This window comes from Emydura macquarii, unplaced genomic scaffold, assembly GCF_026122565.2.
Source record: "Emydura macquarii macquarii isolate MOO-44397 ecotype Brisbane River unplaced genomic scaffold, CSIRO-AGI_Emac_v2 contig_2321, whole genome shotgun sequence".
In the NCBI taxonomy this organism is placed as follows: domain Eukaryota; kingdom Metazoa; phylum Chordata; order Testudines; family Chelidae; genus Emydura; species Emydura macquarii.
In genome coordinates, this window is record NW_027132458.1 from 15359 (window position 1) to 38769 (window position 23411).

Genomic DNA, 23411 nt, shown 5'->3' on the forward strand with positions numbered 1-23411 from the left:
GGCCTGATTCTCACTTACACTAAACACTTCTATAAAGGTGCTTTAAAATAGAAAATTATATTTTCATCCACTTTACACTAATACTTCAGTGTAAATGAGAATCAGGCCCACTATGTCAGAATGGTAGGTTTGCCAAATTATTTTGCACAAGCAGGATCAGCGGTCATGTGCATAAATAATCATAATGTGAAATACGTACATTTAAGATTTTTTTCACTAACTGTGTTCTCTATAGCTAAAGTTAAGGCTGAGAACTCTATAGTTTAGATCACGTAGTTGTGAAGAAGAATCAATATCTGGGATCTCTTTGAAGTATGGATTACAATAACTAACTACTACTCCATAATCCCAAATTTTATATACCAGCAAGGTGATAAAAATATCAGTCACAGCAACCAAGCAATTATTCCTTTCCAATAATTTTTCATATCCACATTTAAGAGTCATCCAAACATATACCAAATGCAGTAATGAGAGATAACATGTGTCTTTACAAATGGACAGAAGAAAATGTTATAAATGAGTGTGAAAAAAAACCTCTCTCCACTCACTGTGGTTTGTATAATAATACCTGTGAGACACTCAAGTGGTTTTGAGTTTCATTAAAAACTCCAGACTCAAAACAGATTTGATAATCTTATTTGCCTCTGCTTTGAACAAACATGGTTATTTTATGGTTTTGAGTTTAACTTTATGGCTGTAGGTTCAATCAAACCAAAAAACTCAAGAGGAAATTCAAGGAGGAAAAAACAAAACAAAACACATGAACCAAAACAAAACAAAAAAGTTTTCATACACCCACCTGAGTCAAAACTGCACAATGTAAACCACAAACAAAACATGATCTTTTCAAGTAGAAGTATGAAAAAAAGTAAATCAAGTTTTGATTAATATTGTTTAACATAGTAGCTAGAGTTTTCAAAGGAGCATAAGGAAGTTAGGTACCTATCACCTATTGAATTTCAATGAGATCTGGATGCTTAACTCTAGGTTTATTTGAAAATTCCAGCCTGTCATTTTATTATTGTAAGTATCATGTCTGTCTGTCTACCTATCATTTCAGTAAAAACTGAAAGATATAGCAATAGAATCCAAAAAAGGACACTGCTATCTACTGCTAGGGTTTAGCTGCTCATTTAGTGGATGTTCTTCTGTGTTTGTTTATTCTTCCCTCTCCTCCCTTAAGTCAGACCATAAGTGTCTTTTGACCCTATGATTAAATTGGCATGAGTTTGTATTCTAACTGGAAATGTGCAGATTATTTTTACCTCGTTAAAATTATTTGGAGGCATGATTGGACTTTTAAAGCTCAGTTTTCAAATACCTAGAGCAGCAAAATAAAGGCATCCTTCATTTGGGTCTTCATTTGGGTATAAAATTATGATGAGCTATTCCATCTTTTAAAATTAATAAGCAGACTAAAAATAAACTGTAACAAGCCACTGACAATGCCATACAGAAGTCTCTGCTCACATATTCAACTCAATGGTGTGAAGAATGGAGGTGCAGTATGCAATTGCCATAAGGAGATGATTGACCCTATGAATAAAATGTTATGGTTCTAAAAGATTATCTAATTAATTATTTAAATACTTACCAGAAACTACAGATATCATGGCAATAGGATACCATGATATTCTTAAATAAAATACCCCTACATATATGAAGTCGTTAACATCTACAGATGTAACCTTTTAATTAATGTCAATGATTATCAGAATGCTTCTCGTGGTTCCTTCTGGGATTGAATAAAACAACTCTGCCACCAATTTGAGGATGTGCCTAAATGGTGTAATGGAGACTCTGAAGTTTTAAAGTACCACTTACTCACAAAAACTGTAAGAAAAAATATCAAAATCATATTAATTTCCATAGGTTTACCTTCTTTCTTATAGTCACTACGTGCAATTCTAGTTCTTCTTCGAGTGCTTGCTCATGTCCATTCCACTACAGGTGTGTGCACGCCTCCGTGCACGATTACCCGGAACTTTTTTCCCCTTAGTAGAGCTCGTAGGACCGGCTCCGGCACCCTCTGGAGCCCCGTGCACATGCCACGGTATACAAGGCACTGCCGGCCCTACACCCCCTCAGTTCCTTCTTTCCGGCCATGATGGTTGCTGGAACTAGCCTTGCTCGCAGCAAGTACTAATCCCCTTGTTTGGACTTATTTGATATTCTATGTTAGTTTTAGTTAGTTAAATAGTTAAGTATTGTTAAGAGTAGTTAGAGATAAGGCAAGTCACTGTGGGGACTTTGAGCTGCTGGGCTATGCTCTGGTCACCGGGATTCAAGCTGTGTACCTCCTGAGGGAAGACCTTCCTGCTCAGCGACCCCCACGACTGCTGCCTTAAGTGCTTGGGGGAAACCCACAGAAAAGAGAAGTGCAAGATCTACTGGGCTTTCAAACAGAGGACTCAAAAGGACCGAGAAATCCAGTTGAAAGCCCTGTTGATGGAGGCAGCGCTCCGCCCAGCATCCGAGCCGACCCGCTCCACCTCAGTACCGAGCATGACCTTGGTGCAAAGCGCACTGCCAGCATCGGCCTCGACTCGACACCACACAACATCGCCAGCACTGAAGAGAAAGAAGCAGTGTGCAGAGCGTGGACACTCCCCTGAGCCGTTGGTACAGGCAGGGTCGAGTACAGAGCTGCACCGCCCCGGCCCGTTGAGTCTTCTCTGGTGCCTCCATCTCCAGTCAGGGAGCCTTTCCCGACTCTAGGGAGTGGGAGAGTGCCCCTGCCGATGCCGTCGACACTGGAGGCTTTTCAGGTGGCAAGAGCCTTGTTGGCCTTGCCTACACCACCTCTGCCCCCCTGCCGAGGGAGCAGGGGCCTGTGTCACGGGGGAAACCTGCATTAGGTCCCCCTGTACAGGGAGGAAGATCTCCCGCCGGACAGTCTCCGAGGGTACAGCAGAACCGCTCCCCTAGTAGTCGCTGCAGGTCGGTGTGGTCAAACCAACCTGTACCGACACTGGATGTGGATTCTCCCTCTCAGTGCTGACATTGATCCCCGGTACCGGAGGCAGTGCATGCCTGGAGGCGGCACTGGTCGAGGTCTGCCAGGTGGTGCTCAAAACAGCTCCCATTCCAGATCCCCAGCACCGAGGAATTTGCCCGCACTGAGGCGGTGCAAAACCCGGTCACCGCCGGAAGTCCCGGCTCCGCACAGTCCATGATGCAGAACCCAGTTGCCGGAGTCTGGCTCGGCACCTAGGAGTTTGGAGCAGCGCTGACCTCAGTCACCAAAAGGGTCTGCAGGACCGCAAGGCAAGCGGCACCGGAAATCATCGGTACCGAGACGAAGTTCCGGTACCTCTAGCTCTTCGGAGCGCACCTCCGTTTGTCGGCACCGCTAGCAGCAATGGAGGCAGTCCTCATCGTCCTCCAGGTCAGAGGTGTCGAGAGGGTGGTCCCCGGCACGATGCAGCTCTTCGTTGCAGTGGCCGACTGGACAAAAAGCTCAACTGTCTCCACCCAGTGTATCTCCTTGTGGATTACATCATGCATCAAGTTCTGATACGAGCAGGCAAAGGTGCTGCTGCCAGGAACCATCACAGCACACTCAACCAGAGTTCAAGCCTCATCTACAGCCTTCCTGGAGAGAGTGCCCCTGCAGGACATCTGCAAAGCCGCCACCTGGTCGTCGATGCATCCCTTCATGTCCCACTATGCCATCGTAAAGCAGGTGAGAGAGGATGTGGGATTCGGCAGAGCGGTGCTGAGGGCAGCTCACCAGTAACTCCGACCCACCTCCAAAGGTATTGCTTGTTAGTCACCTATAGTGGAATGGACATGAGCAAGCACTCGAAGAAGAAAACAAGGTTACTTACCAGTAACTGATGTTCTTCGAGATGTGTTGGTGGTGTCCATTCCACAACCCCCCCCCCCTTCCCACTGCCAGAGTTGGCAGAAAGAAAGGACTGAGGGGGCATAGGGCTGGCAGCGCCTCATATACTGTGGCATGTGCGCGGGACTCCAGGGGGTGCCAGAGCCAGCCCTATGGGATCTGCTAAGGGGAAAAACGTTCCGGGTAACCGTGCATGGAGGCATGCACACACCTATATTGGAAAGGATATGAGCAACACATCTCGAAGAACATCAGTTACTGGTAAGTAACTTTGTTTTACTGGTTACCTTGTTAGTCATTTTGCAATGGTAGGAACTGACGGACTCAACCTTCTCTTGGTTGTATAAGAGGAAGATATCTTCTCCTCAGCCATTTTTTCATCTAAATGTTTCTTATCACACACTCATCAACATGATACATGAGTGCCAATTGAGTTGCCATTCTGATGCACAGAACTTTCACAGAAACTGGGCCTAAACTGGTCCTAGACTATGAAACTCACTACCAGAAGAGAGAAGAACTATGGACTTCAGCCTCTTTCAGAACTAAGGCCCTACTTCAGGAAAGCATTTAAGTATGTATTTAATTTCAAACATATGCTTAAATCCCATTAGCATCAACAGGAATTAAACATGTCCTTGTGTTTTCCTGAGTAGGGATGGATTTCTGAACCAGGATCCAAATGCAAAATTACCTTTGATTTAGATTTCACACATGCATAATATAAATTAATCAAGCTATTTCGCCTATAAACTAGGTAGGAAGACAGACAGAGAAATTAGATAAATACGACTGGATGTCCATTGCCACCTTCAGCATATCCTGTTCATTTTTCTGACTTTCAAATATTGTAGAGAGTTGTTGAATAGAGGCCTCTCTTCTTCCACATTTCCTGATGCTTCCACTATTCTATGCTATTTTGCAGAGAAATTTCCAGTGATGCAGCAAAGTCTCATTGTTCTGTATAAATATAAAAGTACAGCATATATGCCCAGCAGCACTGAACAAAATGTGGTTTTGGATCAACCACTTCTGTTATTTTCCTTTTGTTTAGTCATAGCATCATTGACGACAGTGTCAGAGTTCCCAGGCACCTGCTATTATGCCTCTTTATGAGGTCCAGTTTACTACTCTCCATGCGACTGGTCAGGTCTTCTGGCGACTGTGAAGCAATTGTTCTGGCTCCTACTCACCTCATCCTGGCCTACTTCAGGGAGTTGTGTGCCACTAAGGACAGTGCAGCCCTGAGTTTTCTTCACTGTAGGCATTTCAATACTGCCTGTCCTCCTTACGAGACAGTGACGACACCTCCCCTCACTATGCACTCACGAAACAGCCAAGCAAAACCTGGCCCTTTATTAACAGGTTAAATAGACTACAAGTCCCAAGTGTCCCTTTAAAAAAAACTTCAAAAACCCAACAATAAAACAGAAAAGCCTCTTGGCATAGTGATACAGAATCAGAAACAAAATCCATATGCATTTTCCTGTCAAGTTTTCAAACTGAGAACTGCTCTACACTACAAAGTTAGGACAACACAAGGCAACTTACATTGACCTAATTCTGTAAGAGTCTACACTAAAATGTTGCTCCCACCAATTTAACTTGCCTACTACGCTGACTTAACTCCACCTCCACAAGAGAAGTGCTTAGTAGAAACTGGTGCTGAGAGCATTCCTTGCTGCTGAAAAGAGGTATGAAACATTATGGGATACAGATAAAATTATGGGATGGAGAAAACTGCATCATGGGACGTTGAAACCATGTTTCCAGTCACCCCTGCCTGACTCGTTTGCTCCATGAGGCATTGCAAACGTTTCCCAAAACACCCTGCGTTAGATGGTGGCAAGTCGCACTTTGGGATAGCTATCCATGGCGCACTGTTCTCTGCATCGATGATGCTGGTAGCAAGGATGCGCACCGCTGACACAAGGAGTGTAGTGTGGACATGCAAAAATGATTTAATTACTGCGGTGGCTGTACATCAATGTAATTTAGGTCGACTTAATTTTGTGGTGTAGACTTGCCCTAAGTCTGTGCTTTTAGATCTATTTAGTGCTATTATGCAAATAAACCTCCTTTAAGGTGTACATAAACTAGCCTGGATGCTGTACATAAGCAACTTTCTACTGCAAGGAACTCAAAATATGAAATAATAAAGATCGGATAAGAAGATCAGTACTACTTCAGTATAATCTGAGTTCAGTATAATCTAGTTGTTTTACAAATATTTTATTGGATATATTTTTCTTTGTGCATTTCGTAATCAAACTGGTTTGGATGTCTAATAATAAAGATGTTGCTACTGTTATTATAGTTAAGTCAAATAAAAGTGGGTGAGCAGCTTTAGCCTAATAAAGAGTCAGCTGAATAAAGAAAACCACTGACAAGCTATCATCTTGTTTTAATTTGAATTCTCATGAGTTCACATCACATTTTAATTGTACACAACAATAAATAAGCCTCTGTCACTAGTAGCTTCTCATAAAACAGGCTAATACTAATTATCATTCTATTTTCAACCACATGCCTTTAGTGAAAAGATTAATGACAGGAAAATAAAATGCAAATAATGAGCTTTGCAAGCCATCTGAGTGACAGAAAAGCTTATGATTTTCCTTATTTGACTTTATTAGTTTTAAATGAAAGATGTTATCATTCCCTTATATGACACTTTAAAAATCCTAGCATTAGTTCCATTAATGTAGAAGTTTCATAAGAATATGTACTCTCTTCTCCAAGATTTCTTTTCAAGATTGTTGTATCAGTGGCATTGAAAGGCAAAATGTGCCGATCTTGGTCACTATCTCTCAGTCTGAAAGTTAGCCTCTCTTGCTCCTGGAAACACAGATATTTACAATGAGCATTTTTTTTCATTCTGATCAACTGTTCAATGGCTGATGTTGAAAAAAGCTTATCTGTCCTGAAATCATTCACAGTGGTCTGTGAGTGATTCTAGCCTTGGCATATGGTAAGGCCCTAGACCTAAAAGAGTGAATGGATAAAGAAGGAGGGCCTTTAGACACTAAAATGTCAGGTCCCCATGCAGGGGTGCTGGAACAATTTGAATAGTGGAGGTGCTGAGAGCCATTGAACCAGACTGTAAATCCTCTATATGATGGAAACCACTTCAAGCCAATGCATGCAGCAGCACCTATAGTTCTTGCACCTATGTCCTCATCCACAAACTCTTTTTTTTCATGCTCCACTCTTCATCAGATTATTCCTCCTCTTATCTGTACTGCAATGGTGCCCAAAGGCTTTACTAAGGATCTGAGCCCACGGTGCTAGGGACTGTACTAACACAAGTTTAGAGACAGTCCCTGCCCCAAAAAGCTTACGGTAGTAAAGCTGCTCCAAATCCCTTGGATTCTTTTCCTCTCATACACCTTTCAACCATATAGTTTCCAGCCTTCCCCATCTCTCTCTCTCTAATTCTTTCCTGACCTTGCCACTGCATAATTTATAGTCCTTACCACCTTGTCCTACTCCTAAGCTCCCCATCTCTCATAGTGATTACATTTTCTAAAATGTCTAAAATTCTAAATTCTAAAATTTTGATTTCTTATCCAAATGCATCTAAGCGTTTTATTAATTTTAAAGTTCTTTAAATGTACTAAAATGAACACTAGGCAAAAAATTAATTAAAACACCTTTTTTATAAATTGATCTTTGGTTGCTATTACCTCCCAGTGGAAATGGGCAAGCTTATTTTGCCTCATTTCAAAGCCACTAGTACACTATAAGTCAAAAGTCTGACTAGATCATCATTGTGTTCATGTTCCATTTAGAAGTGACTGTGGGGAAAAGGGTGAGGACAGAAAGAAGAGAAGAAAGAAGAAGAGGGCAGAATATAGAACAAATATGAAAAACCCACTTGTGCCCTCCTAGCTTTCTGGAGGGACTGATGGACTTCTTTGTAGCTTACCCGAATAGCACAGCCTTCCATTTAGCCATAACTTTTTTTATTTAAATAATGAACCAAACTCTTAAATTACAGAGAAAAAAAAGCTTGTGAACTTGAATAAGTTTTGCAAATCCATAAAATTATTTGGAAGTTTGCAAAACCTCCAATCTCCAGTAGGTTCACCCATTGCTGCTTTCCAACTTCTTGTAATAGAAATATATACTTTTTTGGCCAGTATTTTCAAAAGTGACTAGTGCTTTTGGGTGCTGAACTGGAGACATTTAAAAAATGCTTCATTTTCAGGGGTTTTTCTGAAAATTTGGCTACTTTAAGTTTTCTCAGAATGAACACTCTAAAATAGAGCTACACCAAATCACTAGTCACTTTAAAAAATCTTAGCTGTTATGTTTATGGAAATGTTAAAATAAGGAAAGCTCTAAAAGGCTCTCCTTATATTTAATGACATAATTAAAAAATTGATAAAGGTATATAACCCTACACACATGCATGCATACAGGCACATAATACTATGAAAATTTAATTATGTATTTTTGAGATTGTAATTAGATATGCAAAATTAAAGTACCAAGCGCGGGTGGGGGGGGGGGGGGGGGGAAGAAGAGTATCCTGTTGAAACTTGCAGTTGTCAAAATGCAACAAGGTATTTTAATATTAAAGACGCTGCAACTCTAGCTTTCAACAGCAAATTTCCACAAAGTTTTCAGTTTCATTTTAAAAATATTTAAGTGTGGGAAGATGTCAGGAGCAGCTGGGGCAGTGGTTGAGAGAAGAATCAGAAAGTTGGGTGGCAGAGGAAGAAATGTAGAACAAAAGACATGGGATGGGAAGGAAGGAAAAAGAAGAAATCTGATAAATAGAATGAGCAAGGAGGGAGGACATGATATAACAATATCATTATTAGGAGATATAACAATAATTCATTATTAAAACAACATCACCCCCAAAATTTATTTAAAAAAAACAAAAAACAAAAGACAATTCCATCTTGGGATTCTGATGACAGACTACATGATTATCTCTCTGATATCACCAGAATCCCTCAATGCAATTACAGGCCTCTCATGCAGACTTCAGGGTATACTATTCCTGAAATATTTCAGTGACAGTTATAATTTGTCTTTAAGTAATAATATTTTTCTCCCAGAAGTAAAAGAAATATCACTATATCAGTACTGCCAAGGCCACACATACCTTACTGATAAATGTGACACGGACTACTTTTGGCCAGTTTACAGTTATGAACTATGGAAATAAATTTTGCATGCCATTTCGTGAATATATCCTTATTCATATTGCAAGTACATAAATGTTATCATTTAAGGATATACAGTTATAAATGAAAGTTCTAAACATTTGTTTATCAACAAAGATCCTATTTATGTTTCACGGAAAGTTATTATTTATCATATATATATATAATATATATATTAAAATGACTTTTTAACCATGTTTAAGAAATATCTGTACTTTGAAGAAAAGTAAATGCTTTACTGCATTATTCATTTTTTGCCCATATGATTCTCGTATATGTGTTTTTAATGTGCTGTCTCAATCACTGAGATCAATATGAATATGTGACTATACTTTTACTCATATCAGAATTAGTAACCCAGAGATGACAGCTATGCAGTGGTGGCTCTCAGACAAAAAACTTTATATGGACATAGCAACCCTCCTTTATTGCTCCCTAATTGTGTAAGTGCTCATTCATTAAAATATTTTTGAAAGCACCCTCAGTCTCCTGCTCTGACTGTCATACTGGCTTCATTGAGGTGCAGGTATCCTTCATGAAATCTTGCTGTTATAGCTCTGGACCCCTCTCTAGTGGGAATATATACTATACTTCGGAACACTGGAAGAGATATCATGTGTAGATCCTTCATTGGAAGCACTATTGTGATAAATTAACAAACATGAATGGTGCATGACGTTTGTATGGAGAGAAGTTTATTTTACTTGGATTATTTTCTCATTTTTTTCTGAATGGGACAGTACTCAATTGCAGCTTACAAATTTTGCAGCTGTATTTGTACTCTTGTTTAGCCTCATGCATCCCACCTCATCATACATATTCTATACCATATATGCTTGGCAGGTTTATTCATAAAATCTCAGTTACACTGATATAAATCCAATTCTATTCTAAACTGTTGTACAGTATTGCACACTGTGGATCAAACTTTGACCTCACTTAAGCTGGTGTAAATCCAGAGTAACTGCACTGAACTAGATAGAATTACTGTGGAGTTACACGAGCATACATGAGGTCAGAATTTGATCCACAGTGTGCAATATTTACAGCAATTTGGAACAGATGCATACTCTTTTTTCTGTTATACTTATGTATTATAATTGCTATTGCATAATTAAAAATGCTGGTACTGTTGCTGAAAACATATTTTAAATAATTTGGACCGACTTTTTGATACTGCTAAACAAAAATTTGTTGATGCATATCTAAGAAATTCTATTATACCTGACTGTCTATTATATCTATCTATCTATCTATATATATATATCTGGAGGGGATATATTACTACTCATAATCAAAGGGTTAGGCAGTCAGCTCCTGATGACAAGACTAGTATGCCAACTTCATTGCTTTGAAAATGTACCCTGAAATGTCTTTTAAAAAAAAAAAAAAAAAAAGCAAACTGTTTAATCAGTGCAGAAATGGCATGCAAATTATGAGATATATTTGTATGATGCATCATGTGAACAAATCAACTACACATTATATGCCAGAGAAAGCATCTGCTGTGTGAAATTTAGGACAGTAATTCACAGCCCAAAGAAGAATGCATCACCACACAAATTTCATTTGTTATAAATTGATAATGATGTTCATATGAAAACATTACATTCAAATAGTTTAAAGAAACAACAGCACTAGGCACTTCTATAAATGTTTAACTAGCACAGCCTTCATAATTCAAACTGCGTAGGTTTCATCCCTGAAGATGTTGGACAGAAACACTGAACTTGAAAAAAGTCAATTACCATTGAAGTCTACTGAAAGCACAATCTCAATGCACATAAATGTTATTTTTAAACATTATTCATATTAGTATTCTGAAAATGAGGTTAAGAACTCATTTGAGCTTGTGCACCACCGTATTCTGAATGCATAGGCACGTGTATAAATGCCAGGCACTGGTGTATCAAAATTCCTTTTCATGGGGAACTCCAAGAGCATGCACTTAGTGCTGATGAATACTTAAAAATTCTCAATCCCATAATCATCAGATGCATGAGGTATCCAAGGAAAAAAACCACTCAAAAAGTTCCATATTTCTTCATCCTATCAAGTATGTCATTCTACTGATATTTCTAAAATCATTTTCTTTTCCCGTCATTCCAACATCCCCTACCTTCTTCAATCCCTATCCCAGTATCCTTTTACTGCATGAAACTTCAAGTCATCCAATCTGCATATTTTTACCTTGTCTATAGCTCTACTCTTTTTCCTCGTGCTCCTCTAACTCCCCAAACCCTTCCAAACAAACATTCTCTCAATTATTACATTTATCTCCTTCTCCGATTCTTGTGTCTACTATCATGGCACACTCTTACTGCTTGGCTGACAAGCACTCTCCCTCTCCTCTTTCAAAACTCTCCTTAAGACTCTCCAGCCTTTCCCTGTCTGCACCTCATACACTAGGGCTGTTGACAGCTCTGTGACATCTGAGGATTGCCCCATAACAAGGGAACGCCTTGGGTTCTTGAAAAGCAAGGTGTCTAACTGCCGTCTGCCACCAGAATAGGAAGACAGCAAGAATTTGACCCTACAACAGTGTTTGTCAGGTGTTATGCAGAGGTACAGCAGTCCATATATATCCAATGAATAATACTAGTCAAGCCAGCAGCAAAGGGAATAATGGAACACTGACAAGCAATAGAGGCCCCAGCAACTTTTAAGGGGAAAAAGAATTGTCTAATGGAAAAGAACATTCACACATGTGTCATCAAATCCTTCAAGGGTTAGGAAATTTAGGCATTGCTCTATTGGATCACACCCAAGGTCCATCTAGTCTAACATCCTGTTTCTGACAATGGCCAGTACAAGATGCTTCAGAGGAAGGTATGAGAAATCCACAGTAGGCAGATGTTGGCTATCTGTGCCCCTCCTCACCACCACATTATAGTTGTCATCCTGATCTCTAATAGTTAAGATTCTGATTTAGATCCATGAAACTTAATATCAAAATAATATTTTCTGTATTTTTATCTATCCTATTCTTTATGAATCCTAACATCTTGTTTGCTTTCCTGACCACAGGTGCACTTTGAGCAGAGATCTTCATTGAGCTGTCTAGATTGAGGCCCAGGTCCTTTTCCTCAGTTGATACTGTTATTTGTTTGAAGTAACTTCAACAGAATCTTAGTTTGAATGGATTTCTTTGCTGATGATCAGGGAAAAAACTTACAAAATCTTCAGTTACTCCTCCATGGATCTGATGATTTGATCTCTCATCCAGAAACACTTGGTCTTCCTTAAGGCAAATTATGTACTTGTTGGATATATCTGTTATGGACAATTCTTTGAGCATATCTTGAAAACATGTAAATGCATAGGTTGTAAGTTCTCTGGGGTAGGAACCCTGTTTTTATTATTTATAAATAGGTCCTAACACAAACAGGGCCTGATCCATGACCTGAACTAATACACTACAAAAAAAAAAATAGTTGAAGAAGGAACTAATTCTAGAGCATTTCTATTAATTTTAGGGATTCAAGAAAATTATCTAGCCTGATCTGAAAATTTAAACTGAGAAAATAATGCTTATCACTGAATACTAGCTGCTTAGTATTGGTAGGATCCTCTTAATTAAAATGCTGTGTGATTATATAATGCTCATCCAAGGACTGTTCAATATTTTTACAAACATTAGGCCTCAAACCAGCTTTGAGGGTAGATAAATAATATCAAACTCAGATCAGTTATGATGCAGATGAAAATAGTAAAAGGAGAGACCATCTGGGATAGACAATAGGAGAAAAGATGTGAGCATTGAAGAAATACTAGGGAAAAAATGAAGAAAAACCATGGAAACTGGCATCCTTTAAAACTCAGACTGCTGGGCTACAGGATAAAAGTGACCTCCTCTGCAAGACTGTTGAGAGCAGGAGACTTCCATGTATAATTTGCTGGCAAGGAGGGTGTGTATCTATGTGGCAGAAATACCAGAAGAAGGGCAGCATGCTCTGTTCTCTATGAAGGAAGCACTTGATATTTTAACAGCTAAACTAAATAAATTAGACAGCAAACTGGTCATTGTCGTGACATGTTTAGATCAAGTGGAACAGCAAATGCAAATTAAAATGACCATGGAGGTCCCAGTCATAAAAACAGATTTGGCAAAGAAGGACCTCAAGCCAGATCAAGAGTTGGAAACCATGGAAAATCTTATTTGGGCCAAACCTAACTGAATTTAAGGAATCCTGAAAATGTGAAATCAACCAAACTATCTGATTTAGTCATGCACAAAAGTCCACCTCAACTATGGCAAAAGAAGATGATCCTATATATCCATGGTTACTAGCTCTTGTGATTTTATCACAAGTCTCGCAATATTTCATATTTTTCATAAAGCCCCAGATCCTGGACCAAGCAATTACCTGAAAATCTCAGTTTTCATCCAAAAGAAAAAGTTTTTAGCCCTCATGGTTGCAAAGACAAGCTTGAAAATGTGACCCAAGTGTATCTTAATGGTTCAAAAATCAGAAGGCAAAGAAAAAGATTGTGATTTCTGGATGATTGGAGTTGGCAACCCCAGTCATACAAAAATACATGAGACTGGCTTAAAAATACTAGGCAAAAGGAATTAGAGCTTCTGTAGTCAGGGAAAAAGGCCTGACAAGATGCATAGTTTAGAAAGCAGATTCTGGAAGCTGCCAAGAAAAAGGGGATATTAAAGTGGCTGAACATGTTTTTGATATTTCAAGACCTGAGCCAGCCTACAAAAAGGAAGGAGAAAGGAGCTCTTTGTAATAAATTAGGCTTTTGTAAGAGAAGAAATACATATAGCATTCTTGTATCCGAAAAGACTTCAGGACAAGGAAAATGGGAAGATTTCTGGGATCAGCTACAAAACTTCTGGACAGTATCAAAAGTAACAAGGTAGGAAAAGATAATGATAATGATTCTGAGGATTGTACTAATGACTGAGGTACTAATGACCCTAGGTATTTGTTCTGTTTAATCCCAAGATGTATAAAGATAAATACTGGAAAAATATCCAGTGTAAGAATGCAACATTGGAATTTTAAAATGAGGTAGGTGGTGCCTGAAGCTTCCAGCCAGCAGAAAATAATATATTATAACACTTGAAAGTGTCTCCACTTCCCCTTTGCTTGGAGTAGCCCAAAACACATAGATCAACTACAAAAATGCAGCCACCTCTGTGGTGAAATAGTATTTACCAGCAAACAGCAGCAATACACAACAGTTTAGGACAAGAAGTGGAAAAACACTAAATTAAATTGAAATTGCAGGCTAAATTTAGGAAGGCAGAACATAATTAGTCAAGCTGCCATTAATCACACTTACTCTTACAAATAGTGCCATAGGATCTTCTTGAATGACAATTGGTTAGAATCTCCATTTCACAATCTGAGGTAGTGAATATCACACGTTATAAGAATGAGGTCCATAGACAGGTCTTTAGAAAAGTATTTTCAGAAAAGGTGTGTTACACCTAGAGCTGAGTGAATAATTTATACAAAACAATTCATATTTAAAGAATTTTGCCTCCTTTGCAGAATTCTGAGAACAGTTTGGGATTTTCTTGAATTAATTTATTATCCAAAATTATTTATTTTTGCCCATTGTTTATCTGCAGGCTGTTCTTTATAAGTGTGATGCATTGCTTAGTTGTGATTGGTCAAAAATCAGTTTTATTTGTTCCTTGATTATGGGTGCTATTGATACTACTCACAGGGGATTTAAAATGAACTTCCCATCAACATCTGATTAAGGGAGATTACAATTCACTTTCCATGAGAATTTGTGCTAGTAAAACACATATGCTTATGTTAAGTGAAGATGGAAGGGTCATAAATACAGCAGAAGTTAATTTGTAAAAATTCAAACAAATATTCTAGTATTCTCTCAGCTGTTGGCACACAGAACATCAGAGCAATGTAGAAGGGCTGTAGTGCAATAGAAAATTGTGCCCACTGAAAGCCAAATTAGTATAAATTACACTGCATTGCTTCTTATATTAATTTTCTTATCAAATTAAACCACAGTTTTCTTCACTGCTGAATTTGACTCAATATATTGCCTCTTGAATGGAGAAAAAGGACAGCAGGTTTGTAACAGATTCAGTATTGTTTGTTAGCATTAGGTAGGAATATTATCTCTGCTTTTTAAAATAAAGATATTATGTCTGCTTTTAAAAATATCATCTTAAAATGTATTCCAACCACAACATATTCAGCATTCAGGAGACAATACTTAAACTTACTTTGTAGACTAAATTAAAACCCAGCAGTGAAATGGAAAACAAATCTTTTACCACCCAAACACTCCTGCAGTACAACCTTTAGAAAGTGATTATTTCCATTACATTTTCATCAGGGACTGGCGGAAGAGCAGTATATCATGTTATTATAGAGCCTGGAAATGTAATGGCTTAAGGTTGCTAAGCAACACAACAATGTTAAAGGCCTCTGTGTCTGTGATTTCTAGAGACTCTTGCAAGTTTCATTACAACCTGTCCATAACTATTACACAAAAGGCCTGTGTGGAGTTTATAAACAGACCACTTCTTGCCACAATGGTGAAAGGATAAAAAAGTAAATGGCATTAATACTTTTATTGAATTTGCCACACAATATTTTGGGTAAAAAGTCATGTTTCTGATCTGCATAACACACCTCAGCATTGACTGGCTTTTCATTGTTGAAGAAAGCATTAGTAATTTATATAAAAATAAAAATATTTTATCATGCTGAAGAAAATTCTATTAGAGATTGCAGTCTGTAAAATAAAGGATAAAGGCATTCTGTATGACTGACAAAGGACATAACAATAGAAGATGAAGATTGTTTGCTTGGTATCAGAAACATACATCCACCATTTTAAGGATGGCATGGTAACTATGGGCTGATTTCAATCAAAGTAAGTACAAAAATACATATCAGCAACCTACATCCAGAGTGTACTGTCTACAACTTAACAAGCATCTCTTGTGCTGAAATTTCTACACAAAGCAATGGAAGCAAATGGGCCATCATAGTAATTTAAAATTACACATTTTAAAGGTCAATGCAAAGAAAAAATATCCCCAAGAATAATTCCTTCCTCCTAGTAACTGAGGTTCTTGGAGAGTGTTGTCAGTGCACAATCATACTAGTGGGATATGGGATATGCCAACAGGTCCATTAGGTTTTACAAAACTTCTAGAAAAGCAGTGCCTGTTGGGAATTGCACCAGCACCTCCTTGTGGCTCTGAATATTTGAAGCTGAGGCTACAAAGGTAGCACCATCTAAGAATCAGAGGCACTGTTTACTCTTCGTCAAGGTGTCCTCTGCACGGTGACTCCTGTGGGAGTCTAGTGATGAGTTTAACTCCCACTGAGGCAAAAGGAGGAAGTCCACTTAAACAAGGATTGCAGAACTGACCTGTTAAAGCAAACATTTTTAACTTAGACTGTAAGCTTTCTGGTGCAGGAACTGTCTTTTTGGTGTTTGTGAACATAGCGGCTAGCACAATGAGGACTGATGAGGGCCTATAGGAGCTATTACAATAAATAATAATAATTAATACTACTACTACTACTAAGAATAATAAAGGCTAAGGCAAAGGAACGGTGCTGAGTAAATGTATGTACAGAGCTCCAGGTAGCAGCCCTTCACATTTCTATGAAGGAAGTATGCAAAAGCATGCCACTGATGCTGTTTTAGCCCTAGCGGAATAAACCCTTAGATCCCTCAGGGGGTCATCCTACCTAAAATTAACATCTTAATATAAACCTAATCCACTCAAAGATTTAGCCCCAAAAGCTATCATAAGTCCAAGTGAGTTGCTAAATGTCCTATACACACAAGAACTGGAAGTACCTTTTGTCATCTATGGTATTTAATGTAGTTTCTGAGGGATGAGAGAGGTTTTGTGAACACCACCACAAAGGGATTAAAGGTCTCCTTTAGGCAGACACCACTTTTGGCAGAAATTTAGGATTAGGATATAGAACAAATGTCTGTGGAATATAGTGACGGGAGGATCAGCCATTAAAGCCTGCAGTTTATTCTCTCTTCTCGCTAGAGGAGTTTTTTTATTGAAAAGCAGAATAAAGAGCATTCTCCCCCTAAGTTAAAGGGTGCAAACATTACCTTTCTCACCACCAAGTTGAGATCCCACATTGAAAAAGATTCTCTAATCAGTGGAAAGATATTGATCAGTTCTTTAAGTAATCCTGTGATGGATGCATGACTGAAAACTGCAACATTGTCCACTGGAAGATAGCAAACTGAGATAGAGAGGTGCATCCCGAATAAAGATAAGGAGAGGCCAAGAAATTTTGAGTAAACAGTCCAAAATAAAAATTATTTGCTCCCACAGTGAAAACCATTTTTTACTTCTGACACTAAGGGCTTGTCTTCACTTACCTTGGAGATTCGGTAGCAGTCAACTAGAGTTACACAAACTATGCAAAAAATGTGCGTAACTCCTGTCGACTTGTGCGCTTCTGTTCTGCGCGCCGTCTTCACTGCACTGTCAACACAGTGCTACGCCACTTGAGAAGGTGGTCTTAATACTTCGATTTCTGGATTGACTGAGCGAGTCTTCACTGACCGCTCTGTCAATCCAGATAAGTCGATCTGATGGCGGTGAATTTGCCACTGTCAGTGAAGACAGTGAAGACTGTGAAGACATAGCCTAAGCTAGGGGGAGTGGTAGATATGCTGGAGGGTAGGAATAGGATACAGAGGGATCTAGACAAATTGGAGGATTGGGCCAAAAGAAATCTGATGAGGTTCAACAAGGACAAGTGCAGAGTCCTGCACTTAGGACGGAAGAATCCCATACACTGCTACAGACTGGGGACCGACTAGCTAAGCTGCAGTTATGCAGAAAAGGACGTGGGGGTTACAGTACACAAGAAGCTGGATACGAGTCAACAGTATGCCCTTGTTGCCAAGAAGACTAACAGCATATTGGGCTGCATTAGTAGGAACATTGCCAGCACATTGAGGGAAGTGACTATTCCCTTCTATTAAACCCTGGTAAGGCCACATTTAGAGTATTGTGTCCAGATTTGGGCCCTCTTGCTACAGAAAGGATGTGAACAAATTGGAGACAGTCCAGCAGAGAGCAACGAAAATGATTAGGGGGCTGGAACAAATTACTTATGAGCAGAGGCTCAGGGAACTGGGCTTATTTAGTCTGCAGAAGAGTGAGGGGGGATTTGATAGCAGCCTTCAACTACCTGAAGGGGTGTTCCAAAGAGAATGAAGCTGGGCTGTTCAGTGGTGGCAGATGACAGAACAAGGAGCAATGGTCTCAAGTTGCAGTGGGGGAAGTTTTTCCTAATACCCATCCTAGACTTTCTCACTAGGAGGGTGGTGAAGCACTGGAATGGGTTACCTCGGGAGGTGGTGGAATCTCCATCCTTAGAGGTTTTTAAGGCCCGGCTTGACAAAGCCCTGGCTGGAATGATTTAGTTGGAGTTGGCCTGCTTTGAGCAGCGGGTTGGACTAGATGACCTCCTGAGGTCCCTTCTACCCCTATTTTTCTATGATTCTCTGAGGGACATTTCAATATAGATTATTTCCTTGACTGTAGCAAGATATTGTGTACCTTCACAGAGCAGGCTAAGTCAAAAGACTATCAGCATCCTATAAAGCAGCTATATGAAATGAGTTTGGAACTGGTATGCAGAACAAGACCACTTTCCCAAGTCAGAAAGTTCTGATGGCACTGGCATACTATACAAAGGCTCCTATGAAAGATCTAGGAGATCCAAATACCAATAATTGCCTATCCCAAGATGAAGCAACCAGAATGACAGTGGTATAAGTGGCACTAGTGAAAAATCATACTGCATTTCCTTCTGGCAAGCTAACATTTCTTATTCAGTTTCAGTCCATTCCTGATCTGGAAACACTAATAAATCTCAGAATGAGGTTGTCCAACCTGTGCCTCAAAGGGCCAAAAATATAAACAGTTTTAAGATCTTGAGTGGAGTATATTTTTTTGTTTTTCATTTCTAATAGTTTCTATTTACATTAAAATAAAACCAGAAGCAAAGGGTTTCTAAAGAGTATATACATTCAGTCAGATTCAACTAATAAGTCTGTTCTAAATATTTTTCATCTCTGCAAGTATTTTTTTGGGGAAAAATATCCAAATAAATTAAGACAGCAAAAGTCCAGTCCACAAGCTCAATAGAGAAGGGCAGTCCTAAAAAGGAAAATACCTATCGCAGTCCCACCATTGTTCAAAGCTTTTGTAAGTAGTTTACAATTATCCCCCTACAAATCCAACTCTCTCTATAATATGTGCACTATGTGTAGAAGAAAAAGCATGTAGTGAGTTCATATTAAATTAAAGTCACACAAAATGAGTCTCTCTCTCAAACAATGACTGCTCAATAAGGTAAGGATTTCACTCTCATATTCTGAATCAAATATTCTAAAATTATAGAACATGGATCACTGATGGTGTATGGAGCACTTGCTGGAGAGCTAGCTAATCACATGGCACTGACTCTTCCTCATTTCCAGTAGATACACTATATTAAAAGAAGTGATTGCAGGAATACATTAATACTTCCCTAATATTCCTTGCCTACATAAGAAACAGCTATGGATAGCACAGGGATGCTATGTTATCATGGATGTAAAAGTGGTGATGCAAGCAATTCTGAATGAGTTGAGGAGCTGGTGCACACACCACTCTATTAATATTTTGATCAGTTATGAAAAAGTTTGAGAAACCCTTCTCTAGGCTATACAATTCACCATGAATAATCGAAAGTGGGCTGAATTCACCTTAAATAGATCTGATAATATTTCAGTGTGTTTTGTGATTACTTTAATTTTGACATGATGATAATCTCTTGTAAACAGGAATTTCTAAGGGTCACAGAAATAGTATAAGATTTACTATACAGTCTGCTTTCACTGCTTCGAAAGCAAATCTTAAAATCTCACTAAAATAATTACAGAAAATTGTTTGCTATAATAAATAGCAAGTACATCAGATGGAAAGGTAATTATCCAAGACCAGCAGTAAATCTAAAAAGCATCTTTCCAAGAGACTTCAAGATGACTTCAAGCCTGGTGGAATTTACAAGAAAGTTATAGATCATGTGATTTGCCAGGTATCATTAATCTACTTCTAAGAAACAATATTGCCATCTGTATTGATGAAGCATGACAGGAATGGAGGTCATTACATGTCAGTAACTTTTCACTTACTTCAACTGAAGTGCTTGTGTGATTTCTGTTGACTGATAATCTATGTTATAACCATTCCACCATGAGTAGCTTCTACCACTTGATGAGAATGAACAATCAATAGTATATATACAAAAGTTTATTTCAACTACAAAACAGAATTATCGGTGTCTGATATGAAATCAAGCACTATAGTCTAAGTAGTAATTTTTTATTACAAGGTTAGGTTTTTTGGAAAGAATTCAAAATAATTTTCTATTATAATTCTTAAACTCAAGGTACTAAATGCCTATATAAACAATTAAAGGTTTTTATTAAAATAGTCAAGAGGTTAACTGAGGGAAAAAACAATCCTTTTACAGCGGTTGTAACTGAAGAAAATAGAAAGGCAGTGGCCCAGGAGCTGACATTTTCTTCCAGAAAAATTAAAATGGATTTTTTAAAAAATACACACACTAATGTTATGTAATTTTTGCTTCTTTAGAAACTGTTTATATTCTTTATAAAAGGACACGTTTACTTAAAAGGGGAAAATGTATGTATTTATCCAGGGAATAGACGAGCCTAGACAGACAGTTAAAGTCTAATTCTGGATGCAAAGAAGCTATATCTGTTTGACTCACCAATCTTTTGATGATTCTCAACAAAAGCTTCTGCTGTTTTAGATCCTTCTTGGATTTCAATACTTCAGCAAAGCTGTCCATGTTTTCTGGAGACATACTGTCCAGGTTGTCTCCTCCATACAGCTGAACCAACAATGACAAGCATTGTGATGCCATCTCATATATTTCAGTATCGTCACTAGGAAGCTTTAAAAAAAAAAAAAAATGCAAGGCAAACTCAAATTTCACAAAATTCTGTATCTTTAGAATCTGATAAGAGTACTACAATTTGCATTGTGGTAGGAAGCAATATTTTCTAGTCTTGCTAATTGAAACCACATTATTAAACATAAGTAAACTTTTAAAGTGATTGAAAGACATAACTAAAATACAACTATTCTTGATCAGCAGTATATAAGTATATATAGTATGCTTGGCTTCTTTCACCTATTTAACCTACCAACAATGGTATCATAATAACACTCCATATATATTGTTTCTGTTTAATATATTTCATTGCTGACCTTTAGGATTGTGCAATTTTGCTTCAAATAGCATTAATAGATTTTAAGATCAGAAGGGGACAATCCTCTAGTCTGACCTCTTGCATAATATAAGTCAGGAAATTTCACCCAGTATTTCTGCATCATGTCTATAACTTCTGGCTGAAATTGAGCACATCTTCTAGAGAGACAACCAATCCTGGTTTAAAAGTGATGGAGAATTCACCACATCTCTTTGTAAGTTGTTCCAATGGTTATTTACCCTTATTTCCAGCTATTGGTTATTGTTATGCCTTTGTGTGCTAGATTAATGAGCCATCTACAGCCAGGTATATTTTACCCATGTAGGTACTTATGGACCAGATCAAGTCACTTAACTGTATCTTGGATAAATTCAATAGATTGAGCTTCTTAAATATCTCTATAAAGGCAGATTTTCCAGACCTCAAATCATTCTTGTAGTGCTTTTCTGAACTTCTTCCAATTTTTCAAAATCCTTTTTGACATGTGGATACCATAATGGGACACAGTATTCCAGTAATGGTTTCACCAATGCAGTATAGAGAGGTCATGACGCCTCCCACCTCCTATTCAATTATTCCATTCCAATAACCATTATTTAGTTTCTCTCTAAACTACTAAGTGTCTATCTGGATGAGTCCATGGAGGAAAGGTCCATCAATAGCTGTTAGTCAAGATGGTAAAGGGCAACCCTAAACCTCTGATTGCCAGAAGCCAAGTGTAGATCACTCCATAGTTGCCCTGTTCTCTACACTCCCCCGAAGCTCTGGTCAGGGCAGTGGAGCACTGTGGGTTTCCTGCGCATGGGGGTCATACCTACATTTGTGCCCCCCCCACCCGCCTGCAGCAACACCCTGTGGTGGGAGTGTCTGCAGGCCCGTTTTCCACTCTCCCCCACACCCCCCTCTGCTGCAAAGTCCCACAGGGGGAGGGTGTGTGTCTGTGGGCCTGTGTCCCACTGTACCCCCTCCATTGGCAGCAGTTCTCCATGGAGGGGAAAGTTTGCGGGCCTGTTTCCCGCTCTCCTCCCGCTGTAGGGGCAAGGGGTCTGCCCGGAGGTGGGGGGGCAAAGGGGGCGTGATGGGCTCTGGTCCCCGCGGCTCTCTCCTTCTGCCGAGTGCAGGGGTGGAGGGGCCAGGAGGATGCCCTGACTGCCTGTGACAGGTGGTGGCTCCTCCTCCGAGGGCCTGGCCAGCGTCCACCCCAGGATAGCGGGGCGGGGGAGTGGCATTGCTTCCCCCCCCCCTGCACTGGGTCGGGGTCAGGATACTGGGCAAGATGGACCATGGTCTGATCCCATATGGCAGCTCGTATGGCAATACAAGACAAGAAATACATAGGCTGAAATTTAGACTTTATATTACGCCATGGATAACTTTGACTGAGGAATGTAACTGACATGGTTCACTTTTAAGGGAACTCAGAACAATGGATAACTTTACATACTAGATACCTACACCTACCTAATGTTAATCATTTGAGTCAATGATGATAATTTAGTCTTAAGTCTGAATTTTCTGACTTTTGTCAGTTTAAGACAAACCACTTGTTATTTTAACAATTTTAGTGTGTAAAGTTTGACATATTACGTTCCTTAAATATCTCTGTATGAATGTACAGCTTCCAGTGAGAGGACCTCTCATGGTTATTCTTTATCTTTTTTGTTTTATTACCTGGGTTTAGCTTATTCTAGTTAAAAGCCTTATGTAATTGACATTTAATAATTTGTTCCTTGTCTCACTTATATATGCATCTTACAAAGCAAATGACAAATGAATGTCTTACACAGCAAGGCAACCAGGGAAAGAAAATACATTTTATATACATATGCCAAATTATGAATTCTATATTGACTTCTTTGAAGGTTTTGACCAACTTTTTTTCCTTTATTGGAAAAACATCATCTTAGCTACATGAAAAAGACATTAAACAGTAAGAATCTTTTTAAAAATATCTATATGATGCCTTTTAATACATCCTATCATATCAGTCCAAGTTATGGTGGTGTTATCAGTCAACACAGATACGCATATTAAAACATGTTACAAAGAAAGTCACTATACCTGCACTAGTGACAGTTTTAAAATATTGTTTCATT

The 23411-nt window shown here is 38.8% G+C and overlaps 1 protein-coding gene across 4 annotated transcripts in view; it reads right to left on the reverse strand.

Moving 5' to 3' along the window:
* Positions 1-6482: 6482 nt before the first annotated feature.
* The window catches only part of ULK4 (unc-51 like kinase 4), a 358194-nt gene continuing 341265 nt past the window's right edge, over positions 6483-23411 (reverse strand). For 3 of the 4 annotated variants that reach the window (XM_067560838.1, XM_067560836.1, XM_067560835.1), the window contains 2 exons: positions 20811-20996; positions 6483-6688 (listed from right to left, as the gene is read on the reverse strand). In XM_067560838.1, the coding sequence (XP_067416939.1) occupies positions 6506-6688; positions 20811-20996 (369 nt within the window). In that variant the 3' untranslated portion in view covers positions 6483-6505. Of the gene's footprint in view, positions 6689-16319; positions 16408-20810; positions 20997-23411 lie in introns of those variants that run through there. The other variant, XM_067560837.1, reaches the window with a different exon arrangement.